This window comes from Bubalus bubalis, chromosome 11 (assembly GCF_019923935.1).
Source record: "Bubalus bubalis isolate 160015118507 breed Murrah chromosome 11, NDDB_SH_1, whole genome shotgun sequence".
NCBI lineage: Eukaryota > Metazoa > Chordata > Mammalia > Artiodactyla > Bovidae > Bubalus > Bubalus bubalis.
In genome coordinates this window covers 74,308,082-74,330,002 of record NC_059167.1, presented here as the reverse complement: position 1 = coordinate 74,330,002, position 21,921 = coordinate 74,308,082, and the positions used below count along the sequence as shown (strand labels likewise).

Genomic DNA, 21,921 nt, shown 5'->3' with positions numbered 1-21,921 from the left:
AGGCAGAGATGGAACAGAGAGCTAGAGGGAAAGGCAGAGAAAGAAAACAAAAAATGGCCACACTGACCCTCTGCTCTTACCCTGAGCAGTTTAGCTTGAGCCTAACTTGTGATCCCGCTCAGCAAAATAAAGGTCCAGAGCTTAACTGAACTCCTCTGTAGTAGAGATGCCATGGTTTTACTCAAGTACCTGTCTCCAAAGTCTTGGTGTCCTGTTCCTTCCAGCCAATTGTTTCTGACAAGTTCTGGTACATGTGGTTTCCTTCAGAGCTGCACGTCCAGGGATATTTTAGTCTTCCCTACCTCATGCCATCACAGACACCACTCTGTCAATTAAAGCTAGCTTGGCTTTGGAGCCAACAAGGCTACCGGGAGGAGGAAGACTCACCTGGGTTCCAGAGAATCTATTTAAGAAAATACATGGGAGAAGAGCTTTGATGGCTTTCAGTGGACATGTCTATGCTTGCCTTTTATAACAGCCCCTGCAAGGGTAGCAGGAGCTGGGGGCTTGGGTCAAGCAATAGAGCCTGCTAACTTCAGAGTCAAAGCAGAAGTCTTGGAAATCATGTGTGTGTGTGTGTGTGTGTGCGTGCTGTGCTTTAAAAACAAAAACAAAAGTCACAGACATTTCAGAATTTACCTCTGCCAAGTAACTTCTGAGAATTTGCCAGCTAATGTAGAACAAATGTAACATTTAAGACAATAGGTTGTCCGGGAAAACAAACAAACAAACAAACAAAAAACCAATCTTGAAAAGAATGCAACCCTGAAGCTCCATTACCTTATCCGAAGGGGTTCCACTCTCCATAGCGATCTAGCTCTCGTGCCAGCTCCCCCGGCTTCATAGTATATCCTCCTGTGAACAGAGGTGGAGATTAGATCCTTCGTGTGTGATGTTGATCAGCACTGGGCAGGGGACAGTTCCCTGCAGAGGCTGCTCAGAACACGCTGTATTTCTCAGGACTCATAGTAAGCAAAATGAGAAACAAACCTCAAAGAAAGACACCATTTCCTATTCTCTCTTAAAAGGGAAAAAAGGTGCTAAAGGCGAGGGCAATGCTCACCACATACACGTCGTGGACACTCATGGACTGTCAGGCGTACAGGGAAAGGACTGTCTCCATCTCTACATCAGGAGTCAGAACAGTCCAGACACATATCATCAGATTAAGTACTGAATGCTCCGCTTCTTTCACGTTCAGCTCCCTGATGCACTTTCACATCTTTAGAAAATGTATTTGTACTTGTAAAACACATGCAGTACAGGGTGAACTCATTTCCATTGTTCTAGGAAGCTGGGGACAAAGCTCTATGCTTAGCTACTGTGGTGTTCAGGGTTTTATTACTACACTGTTCTCCCCTTTCCTGCATTAATCATCATCTTTTAAAGTGTTTTTAACTAAAAGTTTTATTTTGGAATAACTGTAGATTTATAAAAATGTTGCAAAGATAGTCCAGAAAGCTTCTGTAGTCTCACTCAGGTTCCTTGATAGTTATCATCTTATGATACGAAGTAGAGTTGTCAGAACTAAGAAACCAACATTGACTCATCACTGCTAATTAAACGCAAGACTTTATTTCGATTTTTCCAGTTTTTCTATTAATTTTGTTTCCTGTTCCAGAGTTATATCCTGGATGTCACGTTGCATTTAGTTGTTATGTTTTCCCTGTTTCTTTTGGTCTGTTAGAGTTTCTTAGTATTTTCTTGTTTTTCATGCCTTTGCCAGGTTTGAAGAGTACAGGTCAGGCTTTTTGTAAAAATGGGTTTGCCTAATGTCTATCTGATGATTAGCAAAGTCTATCTTTTAAAAATCTGCACAATAGGGGCCAACTTATCTCTATCAGATTATGAGAAATTAAATGAACTATCCGCATTTAAAGGTATGTCTCATGAATAGTGGTCCCTGATTACCGGGCATACTGAATCCAGATACTTTCTGAGAATCCTGTGACTTTAGATCAAGACTGATCATTTAACTTTGTTTAATTCACTAATTTAAAAAGATACCTCTACTGTAGAAGGTTTGGATGTATCACTACTGAATTACTCAAACCCCAGGAGAATCTTGACCTACGTCTTGAGACAACAGTTAATTAACAGAAGGGAAGAGGGAAAGTGCAGTAATTATTTCTTTCTCCCAGGAAGTAATATAATTATGAGTTGCTTACAAATATTAATTTTGGGTGTCAGGTAGACCTGAATTTGAAGCTATTAGCTGTGTGACTTTGCCAAGTCCTTTCAAATCTCTGTGCATCAGCTTCCTTGTCTGTAAAATGAACCTAATAGGGTATTTAGGTCACAGAATGGTTGTGAGCATTTAATGTGGTTTCTTTAAAGTAATGAACATATACAAAGATGTTCATGGATGTACAAAATATTGTGCACTGTTGATTTATCCAAATTTTGTTTATAGACACTTATAAACATGCATGGAAAGCTACATTACATGGCACAAAAATATAATAAAACACTACATCAACCATAGTTAACTTTGGTTCGTAGGATTATAGAAGACATTCTAAACTTTTTGCAAATGTACATACTATCAGGAAATATGTAGTAAGTATTTAAAAGGGAGCTCTAGCATCCCAGGTGTCTCTGTGCCAGGCCCAGAGTAGTAATGAGGCTGCTCTGACCTAGCTCTACAGGAAAATTAGTTGAGATTTTCACGGATGCGTCTCCAACCTCAGTGAGAGCAAAAGGGTCTCTCAGGTAGAGAGGGTGGAGCAGGTCACCTTAGGTCACATGATTTGAGGACTCTCTCCCTCTGACATCTAAAGAATTCTAGAAGGTTAGTTCTTCCCATCTAGGAAAAGGAGGCGGCTTGCTCCAGTGAATCTTGTAAGGTTACAGGGGTTGAAACAACCTGTTCCCATTCTCTAAAACAATAACCCCAGGAGAGGAGGTGAGTGGGTGGGGAACTGAGGCGCTCTGAAAGCGTGGCTGACAGCTCAGCCTTGGCTTCAGTAAGTGACTTACCCCAGGATGCTTGACAAGCCCGAGGCAGAGCCAAGGATCAGAGCTCAGAATGCTAGATTATCCTTTTGGCTTTGCACCCTGGGAGGGTCAGCCTCTCACGGGTCTGGCTGCTCTCAGGTTTTACAAGGAATACAAGCGATTTCCTCTGGAAAGCCAGCCCCATTACAGTGGAATCACTTGCATGATTTCTTGGCTGTGGGGACCTCCTAGAATATTCTAAATTTCCTATTTCTTTGCGCTCTCCCACATTTTGGTACTCCTGGCCATCCTGGCCCATTCTAGGGGTTTATCTGATGACTCATGACAATGATGAGGCTTATCACTCACCTCACAAAGACATCAAATAATGCTAAAGCATCCTGTGTTGAATGAGAGACCAGTGACTACAAAGATCCAAGTTCCAGTACAAGGAGCCACTGCTGACAACCCAGTCTCAACCCTTTCATGCTTCCTTACAAATTTTTTATTTTTTTTATCTATTTCTTTTTTATCTAGATTTTTTATCTATTTCTTTTATTCCAAATTGCAAATTAGCTCACATGAAATCCTCAAAGGAAAGCTACTTTTACTCTTAACTCAATGATGGCATGCAAGCCTGGTTCAGGGGCCCATTCTGGGAATTCCTCTCCCCAGCATCTTCTTTCAAATTCTTGTCCAAACTTTCTTTTGGGTCAGGATCTTGTTGAACCACTCAGCAGGAATGCCCAGAAAATGATAAGCTTCTCCAAGCAGCACAGTTTCTGCCTGGGCTGCTTCTAATTTCATTCTAAATGTAATGGCACGTAAGTGTGTGTGTGTGTGTGCGCGCGCGCGCACGCATGTGTGCATGTGGAGGTGAGGGAGTGGGATAAAGGGCCATGTACAGGTTATTTTAATTTTTTCCAAATTTCTTTCCTTAAAAAAGAATAGGAATGAAAAAAAAAAAGAATAGGAATGGAAAGAACTAGTGAGTTCCAATGTGTTCCATCTTAGATGTAGACAACTCTGAACAACCTACTCACAAAATTTCAGTTCTGCAAGCCTTCCCCTTAATGCAACCGAATAAGATATTACAGAGACAGCACTTGGGCTACTGCACAATCTTACAGTTTAAAAATAAGGAAAAGAAAATCACACCTGAATAGGATCATATAACGTCATTTAGCATAGGGAATCTTTAATTCCAACAGATATCAACTCAGCCTCTTTTCTACTCAGAGATAACCGTAAGCCATGGGACGAGAATTGATCAGGCACTTGCCAGAGGTCTGTGCTTTATGTGTCCTAGACACCATTCTGGGTCACATCTGGTTCCCACAAAGGGACACACAGAGGATAGAGTGAGTAGGGAGAAGCTCAGAACAATAGACATTGCTGATGGATGGGCTTCCCTGGTAGCTCAGATGGTAAAGTATTCGCCTGCGATGCAGGAGACCAGGGTTCGATCCCTGGGTTGGAAAGATCCCCTAGAGGAGGGCCTGGCAACCCATTCCAGTATTCTTGCCTGGAGAATCCACATGGACAGAGGAGCCTGGGGTTGGCAAAAAGTCAGACATGACTAAGCAACTAAGCACAGCACAGCATTGCCAAGGGATAGTTTCTAAGATGTACAATAACACACTCAAGCACAGTGCTCCTGAGTGTCATTTAGGACATGAAATAAGGAAGGAGCCCTGGCTAGAGAGTTAGCATCTCTGGTTTTCAGGGTCCCAACTGAAATCACCCAGTGTGTGACCTTTGGCAGGAGCCTGAGTTAGACGGTTTCTAACATGATGTGAACCTGTGTTTCTAACAAAGTAAAGAAATGCAGTTAATGAGGTTCCCACAGGTGTCATGCAAAAACAAAGGATGTATTAGACAACCGGGAGATCGGACTCACTGTTGTCTCAAGTGAAAAAGTGAAAGTGAAAGTTGCTCAGTCATGTCTGGCTCTGTGACCCTATGGACTATACAGTCCATGGAATTCTCCAAGCCAGGACACAGGAGTGGGTAGCCTCTCCCTTCTCAGGGGATCTTCCCAACCCAGGGATTGAACCCAGGTCTCCCACATTGCAGGTGGATTCTTTACCAGCTGAGTCACAAGGGAAGGCCAAGAATACTGGAGTAGGTGGCCTATCTGCCTATGGCGGATTTTCTCGACCCAGGAATTGAACTAGGGTCTCCGGCATTGCAGGGGGATTCTTTGCTATATCAAGTTCAGTTTAACTTGGATCTGATACTTGAGTTTTTAAAATATATAAGGGTTTCACAATTACAGGGGCCAAGTTTTTATACTCTGTTCCTCTGTATATAAACAGAATACAAAAGGATGCTTCAGCATGAAGTTAAGATCTAGATTAACATCTTCCATCTCCTGACTTTGAATTCTGGAAACGCATCCACCGAGAGGATAACTAGAGGACCAGAGAAAGCACCATCCTCAGCAGCTCCCTCTACACACTCCCTTCAGCACTGTCCTCTGCTAAATCCAGCTCTGTCTGGATACTGACATTTGGTTTCTCCAATCCTATTTGGTGATAAGCAGAATGACACCACTGAACTCCACCTTCATAGCACATAAAAGGGGGAGTAACAGAGATGATCTGCCTTTGAAGAACCTGGTGAATAATGTATATAAGTGCACAGACTCACTAGAATGATTACCCTGATTTCCATCACCAAAATGGGGGCTTCGGTCTGCAATTAAAGCTACCAGAAACTCCTTAGATTCCAGAGTAACCAAAGAAAACAATGGGATTGAAAAGCATGATGGAATTTCTTGCCTAAGAAGCAGCATGTGCATATAGCTATTCCTGTGAGCAAACTTGAGCATACTGCCTTTCCTGTTTTACAACTGCAACTCACGACTGGACAGAAGTCTGTCAGTTAACCAACACTTACAGAATTCATTGGTGGACATATCCAAATGCAAAATTTTTAGTCTGAGTCACTGGAGACAGGAGACAAGAGAAGGAGGACGCTATTGGCTTACCTGTGCTGGGAATCATTCTGGTCTGTAGATGGTATCGTCAAACACTCATCATGACCATGGAAAAGACGTACTACATGCCCACCAAGTAGGTATCCTGTAACAGAATTATACCCTACCATGAGCTGACAGGAAGCTGAATAATGAGAACATATTTGAGTCAGTTATTTTAGAAAACACAAAGAGAGAAGCATTTGAGAAATGACAGATTCCACGAGTTCAGGCCTCAGGTAGAAAATTGACAAGAAAGTCAAACCAATTCTAACACTGAAAGTTAAATAGGGTTTCAGACATGAACAAGCCCAGTATCAAAAGGGAAGGTGAAAACAATGTCAATTCATGTCATTAAAAGCCAAAAGATCACCTGTAACTAATACAATGTATATCAGCTATGCCTCAATAAAATAATACATTTAAAAAATACACATACACACACAAATAAAAGGAAATTTGACTTGCTACTCTTAGGAAGAAAAGGGTTTTCCAATTGTTGAAGACATAAATACACCCAACACCAAGTTCCTGGATAAGCTCTTACAATGTTGATGTGTATGTTTTGTGGTAAGTTTCAAGTCAAATTGCAGTTATGAGAAAGTACGATGATACTGGGAAAGGAGAAGCAAACTTATTCTGAGCTTTCTTAGGAGTAGCTAGTTTTCAAACATGTTAAATAAACACAGATCAAACCTGAATGCTATTCCAACACCAAGAGAAGGCAGAATGACATTCCAGAATCCCAGAGTGGCCAAGCAGAGAGGCAGCTATCACCTAGCCCTTAGCTTTTACAATAAGGAAAGGAATCTCAATAGCCATGGAGTTCAGAGATGGATAGGAAACAATGAACTTCAAGGACATGATGGCCAAATAGTCTTCAAATAAATGGCAAGTATCCATTTAAAAAACATGGTAGCAGGGAAAGGGTCCCAGTATGAACTTTACTTTACATGAAGAAGTGGAATTTGTTATCCTTTTGAAATAAAAATTTCTCCCAACTAATCTGTTCTCAGGAGACATATGGACTTAATATGTTCAATGTCTGTATCAGGATTTTGAGAAAATCACATAATTAGATCACTCTAGGGCCTGTGATTGGAGAAGTAAATGGCAGTGTTCTTGCCTGGAGAACCCCAGGGATGGGGGAGCCTGGTGGGCTGCTGTCTATGGGGTCGCACAGAGTCGGACACAACTGAAGCGACTTAGCAGCGGCAGCAGCAGCAGGGCCTGTGAAACTATTTTGAGTGTTGGATTATAACAGTAAGAAGGAAAAGTCATGCCAGGGGAGAAAAGGGTGTTATCAATACATCTTATACAGGGATAGTCTTGATATTCCCTAGTTCATTTTCTCCGTCTGTCCAGGTAAGGCAAGTTCTTCTTAAGCTTTCCTCAAATGTTTATAAGTCATTTTCTCATCTTCCTCTCTTTTACTGTACAAATATTTACAATTGTATACTTTTTTGCATTAAAATAATTCATGATATACTGTAGGGGCACTGTTAACAGTCAACTTATTTAGAAAGTTAACCCCTTCCATGATCACGTTCTTGATTAAATGGTCTATCATCTTACAACGGCACAGCCATGCTCCATTTGCAGCCCATCATTTACAGTCCCCAGGCTTCTCCAATCAATATTCTATGGCACAGAGGAAGCTGCCAAATGCTGGAGCATCACAACATTTCTTAATTGAAATATACCAGGGCAATAATCAGGAGAGAAGGGTCACGAGGAGGAGCACTCCTTTTCTCAAGGGCTGAAGTGGGTTTCTCACCAGCAGATGCTGAGAGAACATTTTGCAGAGTCAGATAACGCAAGTGATCAGCTGCCCAAGCTCTACCACGAGGGCACTCAAAACTTTTAAAAGCATTGTTGTGAAATGATTTGCAATTAATTAATCTCCACAAACCCTCTTGTGGGACTGGGCATTAATATTATCCCTATAGTGGAAATGAACAAAATTAACACAGAGAAGATTCGGTCAAAACTTCCTCAGGGAATATTTTAACCTGGGATTCCTTGGTTCCTGAGAGAAAGGGAATGATTGACAAAACATTTAGAGCAGTGGGTGAATTCTGGTGTGAGAGAGCTGAACACATCCTGCCTTTGAAAAGCCTTCCTTCAGTTGCCAAAAGAGTTAAACATTTGCTGCTTCCTCATTTTTCAAGTTAGCTGCGATGCCTCCTGAAACTGGGGTATCACCTTGACAACTCTCAATTTTCCATTTTCAAACATCATCTAATAGAAAGAGGTTTCACAGACTCAAGATTTAAAATAGGGTTAGAACCTGTGATATGAGTATTTTAAAAAATTCTGATGTTGCTATAAAGTCCTAGAATGTGATGTGATAACCCTTAGGTCACTGGCAACTGATTATCCTGCTCAGCAGTGATATTACCCACGAGTAAAATAAGGCCAGTGTATTTATTATATAATTTGAAAGGTGTTATTGACTTTGCCTAGCTCCAAAAAATAGAATATGCTGGACAAACTTTGATGATCTTACTTCTAAGGGAAAAATAAAATATGGAGAAAATGCCATTTGTTATTTTTAAATGGTCTTCCATAAATATAAGTAAAAACAAATGGCCAAACATCCTTTTATTATAGGTCCTCCTCCCACCTGTAGAGAGAGATGCATTGGGGAGAAATATAAAAAATATCACCTTCTTGGCAAATAATGTCTTCTAAAATTGAACCTGCTAAGGTCTGTATACTTATAACCATAAATAAAACTGAAAAGTCAGTGGGAGAAGAAAGGTTTGTCTCCAAGGTCCTGAACGCACACAGTGCCAAAACAATGGTACATTGCAAGAATTGAAAAATCATGTCAGAAGTGCTCATGAAATCAGAAATCAGGGCAGGAAATAATCCATATTAACATGAGAGAAAGGAATTCAGGTGAACCGAAAATCACACTAAGTGGGTACTGAGACACCGTGCCAGAACTGGAAAGTCGCAAAATATGTCAATATACATAGCTTAAGACAAACAGGCGGGCTGAGAGCTGAACGCACAGAAAGAAGCACACCTTCTTCGATGCTACTTCCTGAGCACGTAGGATGTACATTCCAGAGTGTCTGCATAAAGGAGGCATCCACTTGTATGTTACCATTTGATATTGAGAGATGCTGCAGCAGAAACAGAAATGAGACATCCTTTAAATCACCAGGCCAGTCCTGACAGAAGCAGCTCACCTAGAATTTCAAGGATTGAATTAAACAGCCTTACTCTCATCAGGCTTTTTCTACCTAGACTGTGGGAGAGTGCTCCACCCCATCTCCAAGCAGCTTCAAAGTGGGACACTTTATTCAGGGAAGAGGAAGTATTCAGCTACAGAGGTGGCAGACATGCTGACTTCATCCCCTCAGCTGGATCTCAAATTCAACAGGAAGTTACAAAATATCTATCCTTGGCAGGAAAAGGGGATTTACAAATGGGAAAAATTAATCCAGCCTTTGGTCTAGACAAAGTAAAATCTGCGGGCAGAGCTGGTGCTGAGAAGCTTAAAAACTTATCTCTGACATTTCTCTGATCTATAAGGAATTGCCCCCATCCCTTAGGGGCCTGATGTCAATGCTGCTTGACATCTTGTATGGTATGCAAGTACCACTACCAGGGGCAAAATTTCACCTGTCTTTTCCAACCACTGTGACATCCCACACTCTGAAACATGTCCAATTCTCTTTCTCCCTCCAATTATGTTTTTATATCCAACACTTTCTGGCTTGTTCCTAATTAGACAAGAGCTAACCAAAGTGATAAACTGAGTCCCTGGTGGCTCAGATGGTAAAGAATCTGCCTGCAATGCAGGAGATCCAGGTTTGATCCCTGGGTCAGAAGATCCCCTGGAGAAGGGAGTGGCTATCCACTCCAGTATACTTGCCTGGAAAATTCCGTGCACAGAGGAGCCTGGCAGGCTACATTCCATGGGGTCATAAAGAGTTGGAAGACTGAACAACTAACACTACTATTAAAGGTAACTAATGTGTCAATTGTTGGCTTTTTAGGAAGTGCCTGGGGGCATTTAAACTGGGAACAGTGCTTTAATCTAAAAAAAAAAAAAAAAAAAAAAAAAAGTTACATTCCAGGCCCCATGACAATATGGCAGGAGAGACAATTTAATCATGTCTCAAGTATACTGTGTAAAGGCAATCTTATCCTACCCAATCTGATGTGGTTCTGTTTTCCCTGGCCATCCATTCCTAAAAGAAGCAATTCTGGAAATGAAAGAGGCTTGTGTTAGGAGGTACTTACAAGGTATCTCTCAGAGGACACGCTGACGAGGATGAGGTCATCACCAATTCGAACCTTTTCTCCCTCAGATCTCTGCTTGGAAGCGGGATGAATGGTCCACCAACAGGCTTCTCCTGCACAAAGGCTCCTTGAGTTAGTGACTGCATCACAGAAGTCAGTGTCCCTAACTCTGCCCCTCATCCTCCTTCCTCCTGTTCAGAATCCCTGAAACATACACACACACACACACACACACACACACATGCACGCACCCTCCAGACCTCAATTTCTATTTATCTATAAGCATTCCAGTTACCCCCACGTCTGCTCTTGAGTATGTTTATCATTTTCATTTTCTTTACAAACAGAAAGACAGTGTTTGGAGAAGAATACTGGAGCCCAAAAGCTATAGAGGCCTTTGAGTATTTTTAATACATACAGAAAAATGATATTTTTTTCATATGCACCTACAAATATTTCAGAAATAACTTCATTGGTCTACTGACCACTTACAGACCGTTATCTTTGCCTCACCCCTTCCCCATGAAATTCTACTAAATCATCAGTAATTTCACTAGAAAAAAAAATCAGAAGTTTTCAAAAGGTCTAAATCTATAAGGTCTAATACAGCAGGTGAGAAATAAATAGCAAAGGAGAAAAATTGATATTTTGGGAAAAGGAATGTTGAAAGATGCTTTTAGCCAAGACAAAGCTACAACTGCAGTGTCTGGGTAAGAAAATGGATTGAGAAGTTGATCTTAAGAAGTAAGGCCATTCCTGCTACATATTCTCCAGAAATTCTGTGGAATTGGAGATAACAGTTCCTTATGAAGGCAACCATAGAAGATGGGGTTGAAAACAGGAGGAGTGGCTGAAAGCTTTAAGGGAACATTTGATCTTTTTCTCTATCCTGCATGCCAGGCGACTCTTCCTCCTCCAGTCTACAGAATAGAAGTGATATCCGTGGAATGACAAACCACTCCACTGTCAGACGTGGAACTAAAGAGTATTGCTGAAAATGGAGAGTAATTAGAATTCTGTGCTCTGGTCAGTAAAATCTCAGCTCCCTTTCCTCTACTTCCATTCCTCAGCTTCCAGAATGCCAGCCGTGATGCTGAACCATCCCCGATCCAAATGAAGATTACTGTTTAGTTTGGAAGCAAAACTACCCAACAAAAACCATACTGCTGTTTGGGCACATCCAGTGCAATGTCCAGGTCCCTGCTAGATTATCCCAAAGTGAAACTTAAGACACGGCAAGCCACTCACACAGTTGGGGCTTCCTGTTGGTTTTTACTGCCTCGATCTAAACATCAACTGGGACCAGGGATAAGCTGACATGTAAGGAAAGTCTCTAACATGAACAGGAACAAACCAAAAAGTGAGGAAAGGGGAAAAATGAAGATTACAGAGAGCTAAAGATAACTTCAAACAAATCTTAGAATTAATCATCTCAGAGGCATAAGAAAAAGTAACATTCATGAAGCAGCTAGGAGAGTATCCATGAAGGGTCCCTTCAAAGAAAAAGAAATCTCTTTGATCCTGAAAAAGAAACAGGAAGGTTATAGGATAAAGTTGAAATTTTTTCCCACAATGAAGAATGAAGAAAAGCAGATTAGAAACAAGACTGCAAAGAAAATTAGAAAACCGACCTAGAGGAGTTTCAGAAAGCAGTAAGAGAACATAAAGGGAGAACATTAACTAAGAGATATTTAACTTTTCCCAAGGCTGAAAGACAAACATTTTTATAGTGAAGGGGCCCACAGAGTCCCTAGCACAGTGGAGAATGGACACACACACACACACCCCCCCCCAGGGTCCACTCCTGTGAGACTAAGAACAAGAAAGAAAGAAAGAAAAAAGAACAATAAAGATCCAGGACAAGACAGCACTGTGGAACTGTAGACATCAGGGCCAAAGAGAAGATCCAGATATCTCAGAAAATATAAACAGGTCACACACAAAGGATCAGGAAGCATAATGTGGACAGACATATCAACAGCCAGACCAAAAGCTAGAAGAAAACAAAAAACCTTCAGGATGCTGAGAAAAGAATATTTCCCATGTAGAATGCTTCTATGAATTACTTATGAAGCTGAAATTAAGAAACTTTCAGACAACAGTTTGTCTCCCATGGATATTTTCTGTAAAAGTTACTGGAAACGGGCTCCCCCAAAATGGTGAGATCAACCAATAAGGGAGGAAAACATGAGATCTGGGAAATACAGAATCTTGGAGAGACGAAGCAGGAATTTCCCTCATGATGGTGTATGTTTCTAAGAAGATGTAACCAACAGAATAGCTATTGTGACTGAATCTAATCAGGGACAGTTACTGTTTTGTGGGGCAGTTTGGAAATAAATGACTAGGTCACGGAAAGTAAAGCAACAAACAAGGCAATTATTAAGTAGTGGAAAGCACAAAAGTAATACCATAAAGTGAACTGACCATAGTATATCATGAGTCTCATTTGCAAATAAAAGTTACAGTTACGCCAATGTAAGTAGTTAATATTGACTTGATAGTTATATAAAAAATAGGTGCAAATATACTAGGCAGGTGGAAGGAGAAAATAGAGAAGAGAGGACCACAAGAGGTACGTTTTTATTATTCATTTAGGACATCAATATATCATGCCCAATCTGGAAAGAATAACTAAAGATCAGCAAACCATATAACTATGCACAGTGGGAAGCGTACTAAAGGAGCTGAACGGGGATGCCTGAGAGAGGTGGGGTCCAGAGCAGGGAGGGGCGGGGCAAGAGGTAGATGCTTTCGGTACACAGAAGAGCACTGTGTCTCTCTTTATGTACAGGTATTACTTTGATTCACTTTGTTTTTTTTTTTTTATTTTTTTTATTTTTTTAAATTTTATTTTATTTTTAAACTTGACATAATTGTATTAGTTTTGCCAAATAAATACATATGATGACATTGATTACACTTTAATTAGACTTAAAATTTTGTAACAGAAGAGGCTGGTCTCTACATTCGAAGAGGAAAATGACAGGTGTATCCATCATGTGCACTGGACCACTGAGGGGGGTCAGGATGAAGGGGTCCTAAAGAGATGCATAGCAGAAGAGCACCGTTGCTCTCTCGCCCTCTCCTAGGGACAGGGCAGTGGTCTGGAGGCCAGGAATGGGCCAATCCCCAAGTCAGCAGGGTATGTGAGGGCCAGGTGGGGGTCCTAAAATACCTAACAGTACTTTCGGTGTTTTTTTTCCCCCAATTCTAAACTAATCCTAAATCTATGTCTAGAAAACAACAACAAAACTTTCCAAAGGGAAAAAAGTAAGAAGCAAAACCAAGGGCAAAATGGTCATCAGTTCTGTTAAGTCAGTCAAATCATTTCACTGTGTAGGGGAAACACTTCCAGAAATATTCAAGAAACTGCTTCCAAACTTCTCCTCACTTTCTCCTAGAGATTCAACTCAACTATTTGTTTTCAATTCAGAAGTGGCTTCGGAGTCATAAGTGCATTCCCAGGATGACCTGGGTAAATGAAGCAATGCTATTCTGTCAGTTCCTGAGCAACCCTCCTCTTAAAGAGAGAAGATTCACCCCAGGCCATACTGAACTGTATCTGAGCTGCCAGAAGTTCTTCCCCTCTCCCACATATACCAAGCTGACTCTCTTCAAGGAGAATATGATATGGGTTGGGGATGAGGGAGGTAAAATAAATTATTTTAGGCTCTAGGTTTTCACGAACACCTGGTCAACCCTGACCCCCTGTCTTTCTGCCAACGTCAGCTTCTGAAAAGCCAGCTTGAACCTGGGTTGATGCATGTGTTTCCCTCATCTGTTAGCAGAATTCATACCAAGTTTGATTTTAAGAATTTGGGGTAAAAAAAGTGGTAGAATGAGTAATATTCTCTGCTATTTCCCTATATTTTTATTGAAGCCTCTAGTAACTAAAAACAAAAAACAGGTTTCCTGAACACATGACTAGAAAGTGGTTATTTCTCAAATTTCTTCCCAAGTCTCAAAAAGTATAAAGTCATTTTACTGGTATAAATAGTATGACCATATATGACTTTTCTGATTATGTGCTCCAAGACAGACAGACGGTTTATATTTAGAGGTCACCTTACACTCAGAATATGTCACTACACTCATTTTGTAATTTTCAGCAAAGGTTGACAACACCTTAGAGGAAATTATATTTTAAGAATAACACGCTTTAGCGGAAAACAAAGCAACCTCAAATCATATTCAAATATAATCTGGCTTTAGTAAAACAAACAAACAAAAAACCAAACCTAGTGGGCTGAGGCAGGCCCACTCTTCTGCTCTGTATAAAAAGGGGAAGAGGAGGAGAGGTAGGGGGCTTACGTCAGGTGTTCTTGGACATGACTGTGTATGATCCAGAAATAACAGATCCAGGGTAAACTCTAGATTCCTTCCTGCCAGATTAAATCTAGGTTAATCTCTAGATTTTTTATTTTTTTGTTATAAATTTATTTATTTTAATTGGAGGCTAATTTTAAAACAGGTTAAACTACATTTTTTTTTCCTAAATCATATGTAAAATCAGATAATCTTGGATAATCTCCTTATGAACTGCTGTAGTTTTAGAATAATTACACGGACACGACTGAGCGACTGAACTGAACTGAACTGTCTTTCTTTGGCTCCAACAATGGAACTCCCCTCCTATTTGGGGGAAAATGTCATAATATTAAAGACTGTCTCCAATGAGACTCTTCCTGCCATGTGACCTAGGCTGTTTGCTCTTCCCTGGCCTTTCTTCCAGTCCAATTTCTAAGCCTGGGGCTCAGCTTCAGAGCAGGTCTATGTAACATCCTTCCAGTAAACTCTCTTTCTGCTTGAGTTAATGGAGTCAGTTTCTGCTGTGTGCAACCAAGAATCCTGATTGGTCCCTAAGCCCAACCTCTAAATGGAGCAGAAATTACATACGTAATGCCCTTGGCAGACAGATTGCTCATGAATATTTCCAGCCACAGGAAACATCTTCCATCTTGAGGCCAGCTGTTCCTTTGCTGGATACTGCAGATATTACAAAGTGATTTCCTTCACTGAAATGAAACGGGCCTGTTTTCTACTTCTATCCATTGTTCCACTGGTCTTTGGAATGACCTACAGCAAGTCAGCCCCTTCTTTGATTAACTAGAAACATTTGTTGATAGTTATCTTAGTCTTCCGTTTTTCATTTAAACCTGCATCATCCTGGTTACCATCTTTTTTAGGATTCACCACTTGACTGTCATTTTTAATTGAACTAAAAAAAAATAGCCAGTGTTTCGCATAGTATATGATGTATAGGTGCTAGTGGTGGAGGGTGATTAAACAACACTGAGTCATATAGTGAGAAATTTCCTTTACTACTTTCAAACCTTTTGATTCTAACAGAAAGTTTTCAGTTTGGAGCTTGTATACCACGAACACTTTTCTAATATTTGCCAACATTCTTCAATTATTGAGTGACACGGTTTTCTTTACATTATATTCTTTTTTTACAGCATGCAATACCAGTTTTCTACTTACAGCAATGATGTTAGTTTTGTCTATAAAATTTTAAATACGAAAGTAAATTTAAGGGAAAATATAAATTAATAATAAAGTTGATGCACAGGAATGGCAAATCTATGAAGGTGGATATCATTGACTAACATCTGGGACACACTGCTTTAAAAATAATTGATTCACTGCAGAATAAAATGGGACTACTTTTTTAAAAATCTAGACTATACTTTATTATGTAAACCTTCATTATGCTTTGTTTTTTAAAGTGGTTATTCATTACCATTGGTTTTTATCAGGAATAACTTCTCTACTTATTTTCAGTATCTAACCCTAAAAATTGTTTTTCTTTGAGACTCTGGCAGACTGTGGTTAAAGCCTCATGCTCACCTTCATTTTGCATTCCTATGTTTTCATTCTGCATTCCAATAATATTCTTTATTATTCTTCTTCTCCAGAGTTCTATCAGACCTATTTCTTGACCAGGTTGGTTTGGGATCCCAAATGATTTGCATCCAGCCTCCTTCTCAAGACCCCCCAGCCCAAGACCCCACTGATCAACAGATCTAGGGTGCGTTGACTTACCTGTGGCATGTTCCCGTAGACCTACATCAAAGGCAAGTTTATCCGTCTGGGATCTTGATGTGGTCAAACATGTTAGATACTGTGGAAAAAGAGCAGATGCTAGTGAAGTCATGCTCTTCTCTCGGATCTTGGCATCTCACCATTAGCTGGCTTCTCAGTTTCAACACTGAGCTACTATGAAAAGGGCTTCTTTATTGTTAATGGCTACAGTGCTTCTGGGATATATTTTCATAATGTATTTAAAACCTCAAAGATGTTCTTATCTGATGACCCAGTGATTTGACTCATAGGACTATGAGAAATAAGTTTAAATAGAAAAAGTTTGAAATATGAAATATGCTTTAGTTCAAAGATACTCTGAAACTTTTAAACTGAGAATATGAATAGAATATAAATGACCAACAATAATGGAAAGGTTGATAAACTCTGGTACTTCATTTTATGGAATATTATGTTACCATGGACAATATTTATCAAGAGTGTAGAACAGTATGGAATATAAACAAAACAGTTCTCTGCAACAGGAAAACAGAATCATTGTATGGTATAGACATCTCACACGGGCTTTATTCTCAGAGCTACTCCTAAAAGGAACTGGCTAGTATAGAGTTCATGTTAACTGGGAGTGGGATTTCTTGGGAGCAGAGGGCAACCAACCTAACGATGAATAATGTAAACCTTTCTCTTTGGAGCACAATGCTAGCCTGAGTTTTTAAAGCCAAGAGAAGTATACTGTTTGAGCTTTTATTTATTCTATTTAGGGAGAAAAAGAGAGATGCTAGGGTTTTATTTACCCTATGGATAAGCACCAGATTCCTAAAGATAAATGATCACCTCTCAGTTCTAGAGATTGCCAGGGTGCAAAATTTCCCTACTCTCAAATGGTCCCCATCTCCTGCTCAGATAACCTTCCATTTGGTCATTTTTGTTTGTCCTTTGCCACAAGGGACTATCACAGATGAATGTTCAGGCTGAAAAGGTCAACTTCTTACCAGTGCCCAGGAAAAAAAAAATGCTGCAATAAATAAATTATTTAAGAAGCAGCTGCTGTTCTCCCTGCCAATTTGACAGTTCAAACTTTGAGATGAATTTTGCAGTGTTCACTGCAGGTGTAAAATGTGTGAAAATAAAGTCCTGAGTTAACGTAACAGTTTTCCACTGGGATTAGAGAAAGAAATGCTCCTTACACTGATAGTAAGGGAGAATGATACATGTAGGAACTGGGGGTAAATATCCTTAGAATTGCCTCATATTATACTTGACTGAGGTCATGATATTCCTCTTAACACTCCCTGCAAAAGAACTGGAATATGTGAATTTTAAAAATTACATTTATTAAAACTTGAAAAAAAATTCAAGTTATACTGAGTTATCTCATTTCGGTTAATTCTAGTTCTAGATCCCTGAATAGTTATAGCTTGATCTGCTTTCTGTGACTGCTCTTCTCTTTATCTGCCTCCTGCCTCTGGATTAACATAAAACCTTCAAATTCAGGAATGAAGGACCAGATAGCATCCATTTCCCTTAGCTAGTAAAAGAGAAATTTCACAAAAATCCTGTTTGATTGATTTTCCACCTATGCTGGTTATCCTTATACATGCGAGTCATCAGTTATTCCAGGTTTATCTGATCATGCATTCAACAAATATTTTCTAAGCATTTAGTATATCAGAGCACCACACTTGGTCAAGTTAGGTTTAGTTACACAAATTTTTTTTAAAAAGACATAATCCTTTTCCTTATGGAGTGGGAAGGAAGGTGGTCAGACGTTAAGCAAACACAGATGTACAACTGCTAAGTGAGGTAAGTTACTAAGACAGTAATGTACTATAATTTCCATTCCGAGTGACTCCCGCTGATTTCTTAACCTGATTGAGACACTCGCTGGCTTCCCACCCTTTCCCTCCTCCTCAGCCTCCTTCTTGAGTGGTGATAGTGATCCAGGTGAGCTTACCATGCCACTGAAGGAGTGCCGCAGGAGAATTGCGTGGCCATACAGCAGGGTCCTGTGGCCACCCCCTTGTGCTGCCTGTGGGGAAAGAGGGCAAGAAGTGTCAGCGCAGGCCAGGCGTGGCCACTCTGAGGGCAAAGCATTCTTGGAGGACACACTACAGAGGAAGGACCCATGGCGAAGCTCCCAAGGAATTCATTCTAGAAGCGAGTGGCCAGCCTACAGGCGGGGGGTGCGACTGGTCGACCGCAGCCATGCAACATCCTTGGGAGAGGGTGAGTGGGGCCAAACCTCTTCTCCAGAATGGCCCCTGCCCGGGATCAGCAGAAACCCAGAGCTGTTCTATCAGAAAAGCACGTGGATGAGATAGGTACTGCTTACCTTCCTTTGAAACTTCTCAGAAGCGTTCAGTGAGAGAGAGAAACAAATGTGATGTAACTACAGCCCAGTGACAGAAAGGCAGCATACGGGGTTGGGCAGGACAAGGCATATCATATACTCAGTCTGTGCCTTGTGGACTTTTTAAGGCACCTGGGCCTTCTACTTGCTCACTTAAAGGGGTCTAAGTTACCCTCGTTTCACCAGTGAGTGATGGCTCTGATATCCGGGTCTTTAAAAGGGTAACCAGTGATGGGGAATAGATATCTCCTCTACTTAAGGGGCCATTTAGGTGCCCTCTCTCTGCCCCACCAGGCAGCACCACTCTGGTTGTCCACTCAGTGGCCATCTTAGCAATGGGACAGGCTCAAAAAGAAGAGACAGCCCCACATAAAGCCATGGTGTCTGCCTCTTGCTTTTCCTTTTATTTGATTTGCACAACCATGATCTGAATAGTATTGACATGATAGGAGACAAAACCATTATGTATTCCAGTGACAGGTGACCTGGTAACATGGAAAACTGAAATCTATAGAAGATTCTAAATTTTTTTCCCATCATTTTCAACCTTTAACCCAAGTCTCTCCCTGTCATGTGAACTTACCCTCAGAGGCAGTCACACTTTTTTGATCACACACTCCATTTAGGAAAAAATATGTGAGTGTAGGTTCCCATCCCCAAATATACACAAAAAGAAAGTTCAAAGCCTGAGATTAAAAATTAATACGGAGAGAGTAACATGGAAACCTACAATACCATATATAAAATAGATAGCCAATGGGAATTTGCTGTACGATTCAGGGAACTTACACAGGGGCTCTGTGATAATCTAGAAGGGTGGCATGGAGAGGGAGATGGAAGGGAGGTTTGGGAGGGAGGGGACATGGGTGTACCTATGGCTGATTCTTGTTGACATTTGAAAGAAAATCACAAAATTCTGTGAAGCAATTATCCTTCAGTTAAAAAACTAAAGTGACAAAAAATAAAAAAAAATGTTGGCTAGCCAAGGTAGAATAAAAAAAAGTAATCATACAGAGAAATTCTAACGTTTTCTTTCCATAAGCCAAGGGCACCCCCTATGCATGGTATTTTAGCCAGCGCTTCAGAGCAGCAGCCCAAAGGCTGGTTTCAGGGTCTGCTCCTCTCCTGTGTTGACCCTCCTTCAGGGCCACAGACAATAAGGGGGAAAGAAGGCAGAGTACTTCTATTTCAACTCTATTCAGATTAAATTTGGATTAACAGAATCGCCCTGTCAAAGAGATGATTTTTCATGTCATATCATGAGCCTAAAGAAAAGGAAAAAAATAAATGTGGTATCTTGTTAAAAAGAAGCCAGGAACTATATATAAATGTGGCTGTGCTTTTTCCATAGCTGTAGAGATATTTAAATGCTCTCTAGACTTTAATACTATGAAAAGATTAAATGTTCTTTGCAATGTTTTAGGATTTCTTGAAACCATCTGAACTAACTTTAGTTGCTGTATTTACAAATGTGTCAACAGCTTACTTTAGAATTAGTCATACTAAAAGAGTTTTCATATCTCGTCAGTCTCACTGGTATTCTTCCTATATAGTTGTACTACTGCAAGTGAATTGATAGCTTGTGATGGTTTATGGTGTGGGTTTATGCTCTCAGATTAGTCTTGTGTCTCAAACTGAACTATACTTCCTATTGTTTATCATGGGTTACACTTTCCTCCAATTCAAGGACTCGTTAAGTAAAGAATCAGGAGTTGCTGACCCCCCAGAGCAGCACTAAGGGGCTTGTGCTCCCCTTCTCTGGCAATGCTGGCAACATTCTTGGCCCTCATGTCCTCTATTTTGATGCCAACAGAAAAGCAGAGTGACTTAACTACCCCACTGGGCTTGTATGGGACATCACAAGCCACTTCCTCCCTCTGCTAAGGCAGTGGGTCTTAGGTGCCTGAGAATATCAGCTTGTTAATACACATACTGCTGGACTCCATTCCACAGTGTCTGCTTTATTAGGCCTGGGGTGAGCCTGAGAACGTGCGTTTCTAAAGGGTTCTGGGGAAAATGGCATTGACTGATGCCGCTGGTCCAGAAGCCACCTTTTGAGGACCACTGCTTTAAGGAATGATCAGCTGTCAGTGGCAGTACAGCAAAGGAGCTTTTTCTGCAGAAGCTCTGGTAATCATCATTCCAGAGAACACTACCCTTGGCACAAACCACACTTTACAAACATTGGTTGCTTTACAACCATCATAGCTTTTTCTCCTAACTTTTCAAGGTAGGGGTGATTTCATAATCTCAGAATGTGAAGAATTTGAAACTCAGAGGTAAGCTCTTGCCTTAGCTAGATGTCACACAGCTCGATGTGGTGGTGAGGGGAACTGAACTCAGAGTTAAGTCTAAAACCTGACTCATTTCACCCAATTTTTTAAATAATATATTCATTTGCCTACAGTGTACAAAATCAGAGAACACGGCACCAGGAAGAATAGAAAGATACTGTCTCAGCTCCTCAGCTTCGTGAAGGAGAACTGACACAACTGTGTCAATTAAGTGAGCTCTGATCATATGGCAGGCACAGAAATATAGTAAGCAAGTCATCTCATTTTACTTCTTGATTAGTGTTGCAAAGTGACAATGGAATTACCTCCCTTTTACAGAAGCGCAAACCGAGGCTTTGAGAAGTAAAGTAACTTGCTCAAAGTCATATAGGTTCCAAGGGCAAAGCTGGGATTTAATATAGGGGAGGATTTAACCGTGTGCTCTATTACAATATTTTCTTGTCTGTATTCCGGCAGGAGACAAGGCTTGTGCATAAAAACCCATGTTACAGAGAAACATCCCTGTTAAAAGAGGGGAAGCCAAACATCATTGGAATAGGAATAGACCAGGAAGGTGATGAGGGTGTTAAGGAGCTGCTTTATCAAAAACGTAGGCCATAATATTCTGGTAGGATCCTTGACATCTAACAATGTAACAAACAAACAAAGAAAATAAGGACCCCATACAGGCAAAGGGTTGGAGGTTGAGACTATGAGGTTCATGGGTGGACTGGTAGACAATTCACTGGTTAGGGTTGGAAGAAAGGGAATAGCTGGCAATGACTTGGGGCTGTTGGACTATGGAGAGCCACATCTGATGGTTCAACAGCTCATGGGACACTGGGGGAGACTTTGGAATGGAGAACAATAAAAACTGTACCTTAGAAAGGTAACCCTGACTGCAAAATGGTAAAAGAACTGGAGGCATCAAACCCTAAGGACAGAAAAGATGACTCTCTCGTTCAGTTTCCAAGACAACCTAAAGAGAGGATATAGGCTGAAAAATCGTAGAATCATCCCTTACTTCTGCCTTTCTCTCACATGCCACAGTCCATCCAAAGCACCTTCAGTGC

At 40.7% G+C, this 21,921-nt stretch overlaps 1 protein-coding gene across 1 annotated transcript in view; it reads right to left on the bottom strand.

Annotated features, from left to right (window-relative positions):
- The window catches only part of RYR3 (ryanodine receptor 3), a 470,522-nt gene that overhangs the window by 294,534 nt on the left and 154,067 nt on the right, over window positions 1-21,921 (bottom strand). The window contains exons 5-10 of the mRNA XM_044925248.2: window positions 18,180-18,254; window positions 16,226-16,304; window positions 10,178-10,290; window positions 8,952-9,051; window positions 5,930-6,023; window positions 781-855 (exon numbers count right to left, since the gene is read on the bottom strand). Of these exons, the coding sequence (XP_044781183.2) occupies window positions 781-855; window positions 5,930-6,023; window positions 8,952-9,051; window positions 10,178-10,290; window positions 16,226-16,304; window positions 18,180-18,254 (536 nt within the window). The remainder of the gene's footprint in view (window positions 1-780; window positions 856-5,929; window positions 6,024-8,951; window positions 9,052-10,177; window positions 10,291-16,225; window positions 16,305-18,179; window positions 18,255-21,921) is intronic.